The sequence below is a fragment of the Elephantulus edwardii genome, unplaced genomic scaffold (genome assembly GCF_000299155.1).
Source record: "Elephantulus edwardii isolate Elephantulus edwardi_28Jun2011 unplaced genomic scaffold, EleEdw1.0 scaffold00083, whole genome shotgun sequence".
In the NCBI taxonomy this organism is placed as follows: domain Eukaryota; kingdom Metazoa; phylum Chordata; class Mammalia; order Macroscelidea; family Macroscelididae; genus Elephantulus; species Elephantulus edwardii.
The window spans coordinates 597,811-607,806 of NW_006399833.1; the positions used below are offsets into that span (position 1 = coordinate 597,811).

General features: G+C 39.2%; 1 protein-coding gene across 1 annotated transcript in view; it reads right to left on the reverse strand.

The window, feature by feature from the left end:
• Positions 1 to 2,637: 2,637 nt before the first annotated feature.
• Positions 2,638 to 9,996, reverse strand: part of LOC102850593 (fructose-bisphosphate aldolase A-like) — an 8,861-nt gene continuing 1,502 nt past the window's right edge. The window contains exon 2 of the mRNA XM_006889936.1: positions 2,638 to 2,670. Coding sequence (XP_006889998.1) covers positions 2,638 to 2,670 — 33 coding nt within the window. The remainder of the gene's footprint in view (positions 2,671 to 9,996) is intronic.

The following is a 9,996-nucleotide window of genomic DNA, read 5'->3' on the forward strand; positions in this document are numbered from 1 at the left end:
GGCTGTGGAGAGACTGGAACCCTTATTCATTGTTGGTGGAAGTGTAAAATGGTGCAACCACTGTGGAAAGTGGTGTGACGCTTTCTCAAAAAGTTGCAAATAGAGATACCATTTGACCCAGCAATTCCACTACTGGAAATATACCCTAAAGAGACCATAACTGCCATCCAATCAGATATATGCACACCCATGTTTATCGCGGCTTTGTTCACAATAGCAAGGAGTTGGAAACAACCCAAGTGCCTATCAACTAAATGAATGGATAGAGAAGCTGTGGTATATTCACACAATGGAATACTACGCTGCATTGAAAAACAAGGAACTCATGCAATATTATTCAAAATGGGTGACCCTGGAAGACATTATGCTGAGTAGAATATCTCAGTCACAAGAAGACAAATACTGCATAGTGCCACTGTTGTAAAATGCGACTGACATCAGGGTTGGGGTAAGACTGAGAAAAACTGGATATATTATGTATACTGAATTGAAACAGATGAGGGAGATAACAGTTTAAAAGTGATATATGATAGGGTATTATGATTATCACAGGAATTAAGGTTGCATAGTGGAGTGCATTCGGGGTCAGGGGCAGGGGGATTGTAAACCAACGAAGAAGCTTATCTTTTGGTTTTCAAAGAGAGGAACGAATTGGGAGGGGGGGAGAAAAAATAGTGCAACAATGAATGAGTGGAAATCCAAAATCTCTGTAAATGTTCATTAAAATTAATAAAATTTAAGAAAAAAGAAAAAAAGACTAATCTTTCTACTCAACTTTTATTTGCATTCTGTCTCTTCTCCCTTGCATGTGTTTGTGCATGTGCATGCTAGTACACACATGCTCTATAAATGGCTGTCTCCTATCTACTGTGTGATGTCCAAACTTCATTCTTAACTTTTTATGCCTCACTAAATGATCTTTCCTTTTTACTACCTTGTGCCTCCCTCTTTTCCAAAATATTTTCCTCATTTTAAGACATTCTAGCCATATCAAACTCAAGGTTTCGTAAGCATTTCTAAATGAAATTTTTCCAATCCTTTCTTCCACAAATCTAAATGTTATTCCTCCTTCTCTGCCAATTTTTGATCAAAATTTTATCTGACACTTTTTTTTTACTGTTAAAACCTATTGTGTCTAATGGTTCAATCCACCATTTCCAAAATGAAGAAATGGAAATACCTCTAAATAAAATGACTTGTCTGAGTCAAGTTAGTTAGTTAGTAATCAGAAATAGAACTCAAACTTCCATTCCCTCCCCTCCCCTTCAATCTCCTCTTCTCTTCTCTTCTCTTCTCTTCTCTTCTCTTCTCTTCTCTTCTCTTCTCTTCTCTTCTCTTCTCTTCTCTTCTCCTCTTCTCTTCTCTCAACAGATACTGGCTGAATCTAGAGGATATTGTACTAAATGAAATAAATCATTCACAAAAATTACACATATTGAATAAGACCACAGTTTTTTAAAAGGAGCTTGGATGGCTTAGCGGCAAGAAGCTGAGGAAAAGGCTTGAGGTTTTATTCTATTAGCTGCTCAGTGGAAGAAAGATGAGCAATCTCCTCCTGTGAGATTAACTGCCTCTGAAAACCTGCCTATGGGTCAGTTCCAACTTGATAGTACACAACACAATAACAAGGAAAAGTTTACACCTAACTAGAATCATTCTTGGATGGATACCAGGGATAGGAAGGGAGGAAGAGTAGAGTCAAGTTTGTAAATAGGTAATAGGCATATAAAATGGGTAAAGGAAAAGACAATATCTAGTAGGGGTATGACTAGCACCAATAAAGAATGGGAAGACAGAGAGAGATATAGAATGAAAATCAGAATTACTGGAAGTAAGTGGGAAAAGTGAGATTACATTTTGGGTATTGAAAGTAATGTTGTAGAACAAAATATATATGAATGGTTGAATTAAAAATTAAATGGCATTGTAAACATTTACAGAAATCACAACTTAAAAGAAAAAATAAAAAGTTCAGAAACAGTATTAAACTAAAATAAAACAATGGTTAATGAATATTACAAATTTAACCTGTTAAACATTCAGGAGAATGCAAAGGATAGTGACTCCTGTCTCCAGGAATATTAGACAAGGAATACAGTGAGTGTATCAGTTACGGTAAGAAAGTAGAAAGTCCACATAATCTAGTTGGATAGTTGTGAAAATAAGAGTACCCACTTAATATCACCCATCACCACACCAAACTAAACATATATATAAAGAGCACTGTTGGGGAAACACATGACTTGGGACCATAAATTAGGGCTCCACGTTGGCAAAATCTGAAAGTAGCAAAACGCTAATATTATACCCCAGTTGGTGAAATCCTGTTTGTGAGAAAGAAGCCTAAAAAGTTGAAGGAGTTCTTTTTCTCTCCCTACTCTTCTCTTCCCCCATAGGCCAATGTAGACTATGGAATGTGAGTACACAAACTGTCTCATCTCCACTCTTTATCTTGCGAGAAGGCCAAAAATATTTAGCTATGTGAGTGCATCCAATAGCCAAACCTCATATTTTTATGCATAAATAATTGGGAATATGCTTAATACTCTGTCCTCAGGGTTTTAAGGAACTGAGAGACTGTAAACGATTTTAGAATGTAGAATAAATGCAGATTGATAAAGGTGCACAAATAGAAATTCACAGGTATGCTGGAACATTTTCTTCAGAAACCTACAAATAACAGGTGAACCTCAAATATTTGAAAAAAGATTTGTAAGTTCAGCAACAGTTCTTAGCTGCTTTTCCTTTAAGAACTGGTGATTTTAGTGTGACTTCTAGCAGCTCAGCAAATGGCATCTAATCTTGAAAAGTTTGAAAGAGACAAAATTTCTGTGAGAAATTTTGTGAGAACTCAATCCCCATATCGTTTTTATAATCCAGAAAGTTCTAGTCTTATTTCATAAGCACTCCCAAAAGAAAGGTAAAGATTTCCCTGAAAGGAAACTTCCTTTTGATTGAGAGCTTCTTATACTATTTTATTCAAGAATTGCCTTGAAGTTACTGTTGTTATGTGCCATCGAATCTCCTGTAAGTCATAGCGACCTTATGTACAACAGTCCTAAACCCTGCTCTATCCCTTGCCAATATTATTGTCTTTGACATGCCTATCTTCATTACCCCAGTGACTGTCCCTCCACCCTCGCAAGCATGACGTCCCTCTCCAAGGACTGGTCCTTCCTTGCAATAAGTTCAAAGTATGTCAGACAAAATTTCAGAATCCTTGCCTCCAAGCGACAGCCTGGCTTCACCCTCACCAGGACGAACTTGTTTGTTCTAGCATGCCATGGTATATTCAATACTCTTCACCAGCACCATAGCTCAAAGGCATCAACTCTACTTATATCATCCCTAGTCATTGTCCAGCTTTCAGGTGCACTTTAATCTCCGGACTGACATCTTCAATACTTTGCAGAGGTCTCTGACAGCAGACTTTCCCCATGCAATTAGTCTTTTTTTCCTGGCTGCTGGTACCAAAAGTGTTGATTACAGAGCCAAGCAAACTGAAGTTGTCAACAATCTCAATCGTTTAACCATCTATCATGATGCTGTCAATCGGCCCATTCGTGAGAATCTTTGTTTTTTTCATGTTGAGCTTCAATCCATATCGAAGGCTGCAATCCTTGGCCTTCTGCTGCAAGTGCTTCAGATCCTCCTCAGTTTCAGCAAGCAGGGTTATGCCACCTGCATAATGCAGATTGTTGATGAGTCTACCCCCAATACTGATGCCACACTTCTCCTCATAGAGCACAGGCACCCAGATAATCTGTTCTGCATATAGATTGAAAAGATATGGAGATAGGAAACATCCCTGACACACATGACTCCCAGTTTTGAACCATGCAGTGTTTACTTGCTATGCTCTGACAACTGCCTCCTGGTCCAAGTATAGATTTTGCATAAGCACAATTAAGTATTCTGGGATTCCCCTTGTTCTGAGTCAGCCACAGCTTGTTGTGACCCACACAGTCAAATACCTTTGCAGACTCAATAAAACACAGACATTCCTCTGGTACTCTCTGCTTTCAGCCAAGATCCATCTGATATTAGCTATAATATCCCTTGTGCCACAGCCTCTTCTAAATCCAGCCTGCACTTCATCTGTTGATGTGCTGTCATTTTTGGATAATCTTCAGTACAATCTTGCTTGCATGTGATAGCAATGATACTGATGGATAATTTCCACACTCTGTCAGATCACCTTTCTTTGAAATGGGTACAAATATTGATCTCTTCCAGTCAGTTGGCCAGGTGGTTGTCCTCCAGATTTCTTGGCAGAACTTTGTGAGCACATTCAGGACTGCACCTGTTTGTTGAAATATGTCAATCAGTATGCCATCAATTCCTGTTGCCTTGTTTTTTGCTATTTCTTTCAGAGTACCTTGAACTTCTTCCTTCATTACCATGGGCTCTTGCTCATACATTGTTTCATAAAATTCTTCTGCGTCCACCTATTCCCTTTGGTACAATGACTCTATACTCTTACCATCTTCTTTTAATGCTTCCTGGATCATTTCGTATTCTGCCCAAAGCATCCTTAAATATTGCAACTTGAAGTTCAAATTTGTTCTTCAGTTCCTTCAATTCAGCTTAAGAAATGTTGAGTGAGTTTGGTCCTCTTAATTTTCTGGCTCCTGCTCCTTTCACATTTCATTGTAATACTTTACTTTGTCTTCCTGCATTATCTTCTGGAATCTTCTGTTTAACTCCTTAATATCTTGATTTCTTCCCTTTTCTTTGGCTTCTCTGCACTCCAGTAAAATATTTAGAATTTCTTATGACATCTGTCTTGGTCTTTTCTTCCTCTGTCTTTGTAATGACCTTTTGCATTCTTCCTGGATAGTCTTGATATTCTCCCACAGCTTATCCGATCTGTGCTCATTAATGTCCAAGGCCTCAAACCTGTTCCTGAGATGGTTTTGAAATTCAGGTGGGATAGACTCAAGGTCAGATTCTGGTTCCTATGGACTTGATTTCATTTTCCTCGACTTGAGCTTGAACTTGCATTTGAGTAGTTGGTGGTCTGGTCCATAATCAGCACCTGGCTGAGTTTTCACAGCTGATATTGAGCTTCTCCAGCAATTCTTTCCACATATGTAATTGATCTGATTCCTATGCATACCATCAAGTGAAATCTATGTGTATAGCCTGCATTTATATTTCTTATAAAATGCATGCAGTTGCAATGAGTAAGTCGTTGATTGCGCAAAACTCTATCATTCTATCCCTGGCTTAATTTCTGTAACCAAGTCCATGTTTTCCAACTGCTGATCCTTCACTATTCCCAACTTTTGCATTCCAGTCACTCATTATTATTATTATTATTATTATTATTATTATTATTATTATTATTAGTGCATCTTGATTCCATGTTCAATCAATCTCTGGCTGCAAAAGGTGGTAGAAATCTTCTATTTCCTCCTCTTGGGCTCTGGTTGTTGGTGCATATATTTGAATGATGGTGGTATACACTGGGCTTCCTTGTATGTGTATGGATATTATCCTGTCATTCATAACATTGTATTTCAAGACGGATCTAGAAATGACTTTTTAACTATGAAAGCAACCCAGTTTTTCCCTCATCTTTCCATCTCTAACATAGTAGATCATATGATCTTCTGACTCAAAATGTCCCATTTCAGTCCATCTCATTTCATCAATGTGGATTAGTTCTATTTCCTTCTTAACAATATGCAACTTTCCTACAATCATAGTTCTTACAGTCCATATTACAATCACTAGTGTCTGCTTCCAGCTGTTCCTCCTTCTATTTGTTTCCATACTTGAGGGCTCAGCCTCAGTTGCCATATCTGCTAGTCTAAGTGTGCTCTGTTGTGCACAGGGTTTTCAAAGCCCTGCTATTTCTAAGTGGATGGCCAATACTTCTTCCTAGTCTGTCTTAGTTTGATTGCTCAGATTTAAAACATTATCTGACAGACAAATATTTTACAGAGAAGAGCAGTTTAAAGATGTTTCCCAGTAGTAGGAAAAAACCAGTTGTTCCCAGCCTTGGCAGGTGTGTTTTGAGCCACCCCTTTCCCTACTCCACCAGCATTTACATTTACTCCCACCTACTCCATTCAACATCAATCTCCCCTATCCAGCCCTTGATGTGATGGCTTATAGGTCAATCTTTCTGGGCTTCTCTGATTCCTAACACCTCAAGCTGCTGCCAGTTTCTTCCTCTGCAGGCAGTATCTCTTGACATCAGGAATTTTGAAGTTCTCCTCCAGGACTGACTTCTTGTGACTTAGGGAATCTTCTCCATTTATGCTACAAAAGTTTCCCAGGGGAGGTTGATGAATCCTATAGATTTGGTATATAATATTGTCTTCCTGGTCCTTACCTTCATGGTATGGGGTCCTCTGAGAAACTTTCTGCTACATGCGTTGTACCCCCTGGCTCCACCCTTCTGCCCCCATGCTCTGTGCTCCAAGATTTGAAGGTGGGATTAAGATTCTATATAATGATGGTTCTGAACTTTTTTGGCTATTTTAAATATTTTAAGAATCTGGTGAAAGTCAAGAACCCTTACCCTCAAAAAAATCCCCAAAAACATACATTTTAAAAAATGTGCATGATTTTCTTCCGAATTTGAGATTCAGATATCCAGAAGCCCATCTATAGCTATCATTAAGGGTCAGTGGATCTCAAATTAAGAGTGCCCCTTCTATAAATGGAAATCCAAGCTCTTAATCACCTAGTAAACAGGAAGGTAAGGGATATACCTTAAGATTGTCAAATGACACAAAATTCCAAAGAATGTGTAAAATCTGGAAATATAACTGTGACAGCTCCATCCCAGGACCAAAACAAAGAAAAGGAGTGTGAGGAATTGACATAAAACTCTAAGCTTTTTAACTCTGCAAAAATAAAAGCAGAATTCTACAGCAATAAAATATTTTTTTTCTCAAAGAGGAAAGCAAACTGAGAGGCAGGGAAGAAAATGTGCAACAATGAATGAATGGAAATGCAAGTTCTCTATATACTTTCATTTAAACATCAGTTAAAAAATAAAAATAAAAACAGAATATATTTAGAGTAATTCTTGCAGAGTGTAGAAACTGTGACCTTTGGCTGCTATAATTTTTTTCTATTTTCCTTGCCAAACAAATGCTATGGAAGAATATGTACAGCATGGAAACTGTCAGAATACTGAGGTTGGCGGACTCATCTGACTTACTAAAGCTTCTAGAGACTTTCAGTGGCTCTAGAGATGAGGAAGCAGTCTTCATAGAGAAAAATCAGGTCACACACACAAAAAAGATCAAATCTTCAAAACAATTGAGTCATGGCGACTGATACGAGTGGGGGGGGGGAATTCTTCAGGATTGCTGTGGCTGACTCTAAGAAGAATGGGAATCCCAGGACATTTGATTGTGCTAATGCGAAACTTATGCTTGGACCAATAGGCAGTTGTCAGAACAGAGCAAGGAGACACTACATGGTTCAAATTCAAGAAGGGGGTTCGTCAGGGATGTATTCTGTCTCCGTACCTTTTCAATGTGTATGCAGAACAGACCATCCGAGACGCTGGGCTATATGAAGAGGAATGTGATATCAGGATTGGTGGAAGAATAATCAACAACCTGAGTTATGCAGATGACACAACCCTGCTTGCTGAAACTGAGGAGGACCTGAGGTGCTTGCTGCATAAGATCAAGGACTACAGCCTCCTATATGGACTGAAGCTAAATGTCAAGAAAACAAAGATTCTAACCACTGGGCGAATTGGCAGCATCAACATGGATGGTGAAGATATTGAGATAGTTAACAGTTTTAATTTACTTGGCTCCACAGTCAACACTCTTGGTAACAGCAGCCAGGAAATCAGGAGACGAATTGCACTGGGAAAGTCGGCTGTGAGGGACCTCTCAAGAGTACTGAAGAGCAACGATGTCAGGTTGGAGACTAAGGTGCACCTGATCCACGCTATAGTCTTTGCAATTATGTGATATGCATCAGAGAGTTGGACAGTGAATAGGGTTGATAGAAAGAGGATTGATGCCTGACAGACTGTTCCCTGGAATCAAGGATTCTGAAGCTTGGTCTGACATTTTTGGGGCATGTTGCAAGGAGGGATTGGTCCTTGGAGAGGAACATCATGTTTGGCAGAGTGGAGGGGAGGCGAAGGAGAGGAAGACCTTTGGTGAGATGGATCAATTCTGTGACTGCAGCAGTGGGAATAAGTGTGTTTGATATGGCTAGGTTGGCACAGGATAGAACAGCATTTAGAGCTCTTGTACATAGGGTCGCTATGAGTCGCAAGTGACTCGATGGCACATAACAACAACAACAACATAGATCTCATTATCTCAGCATTCTGTATTTTACATTAAGAATATCTACAGCAAATATTCTTGAAGGATAAATAATCCAAAACCTTTCTCAAATGTAGGAGCTGGAAATGAACCAACAGAGACATTTTAACATGGAAAAAAATAACATCCAGGCTAAAATTGTCAAAGTCAGTTCTATGGCGGCCAAAATTACTGTCAGATACCGCTAGATTTCCATGGATCTTTTAACAATTTTCTCTCACTAAGAAAGCCAATACCATGCTTTTTCAAAATTTTTTCATAATTCTTTCAGCAAACTTTATAGTTCCTCTTATATAGTCTGCACTTTTCTAGACACTAGAAACAAAAGAGAAAGCAAAATTAACATGGTTCTTGTTCATAAGGAGCTCACAGTTTTGGGGGCAGTGGGGAAGGAGAAACGCAAACATGTAGTTATAATTAAGTGTTCTAAGTAAATTACTAGAAGTATGAACAAGACACCAGGTAGAACGATGGATGGATAAACTAAATCTGTTTGAGAAAAGAACACTGATTTGGGTCTTAAAGAAAGAGGCTAAGGTAGTTGCCAAGGGAGAGAAGGGCAGAAGGGACACATAAAAGAATCAAGAATTAAAATATCATGCATGTTAGACTATCGGTAGATAATGAAGCATAACATATAACAATTTATTGTTGTTGTTGTTATGTGCCGTTGAGTCGCCTGCGACTCATAGCGACCCTATGTACAACAGCCCTAAACTCCGCTCTGTCCTGTGCCAATCGCAGTCTCTGACACTCCCATCCCAATTATCCCAGTCACTGAATCAATCCACCTCATAGAAGGCCTTCCTCTCCTGCGCCGTCCCTCCACCCTCCCAAGCATGATGTCCCTCTCCAAGGACCGGTCTCTCCTCACTACATGTCCGAAGTAAGTTAGACGGAGCCTCAGAATCTTTGCCTCCAAGGAGCCACCCGGTTTAACCCTCTCCAGGACAAATCTATTTGTTTTCCTAGCAGTCCATGGTATTCTCAGTACTCTTCTCCAGCACCACAGCTCAAAGACATCAATTCTCCTTCTATCCTCCTTGGTCATTGTCCAACTCTCTGATGCATAACAGGTGATTGCGAAGACTATGGTCTGTATCAGACGCACCTTAGTCTCCAGAGAGACACCACTGCTCTTCAGCACTTTGGAGAGGTCCCTAACAGCAGACTTTCCCATAACAATTTAAACAAGGAAAATGAGTGCTTCAGTTAGAACTATTGATCTTTCAATGTCAACACTCTATCACACCTAAGAAAGTTATAACTAGGGATTAGAATGTTTTAGATGACCTATAAAGAGTCTTTTAACTTTATATTGAGGCTGTCAAGTACTTTTCTTTGTGGAAGTCTTTATCTTTTGTCTTAAATGCAATTAATTAAAAATATGAAATATAAACTTCACTGCAAAAATGCTAATTTCTGTGAAAGCAATATGATTGCCTACTCTTCTAGGTCGTATAGCCCTGGCCTGTCCACTTGCTGTACAGAGAGGAAACTCATGGTTGCTATGAAGCTGAACACTGTGACAGTGACCTGTCAAATGTGAGAATGGTTACCCACTGCGGACAGTGTTTGGTGGAGCTCCCCGATTGAAACAAGCTTGGAAGCAGGAGTGGCATCCACTTCAGAAGTAGTTTGCCTCTGGACACCCTATGAACCTGGAGAAAGGACGAAA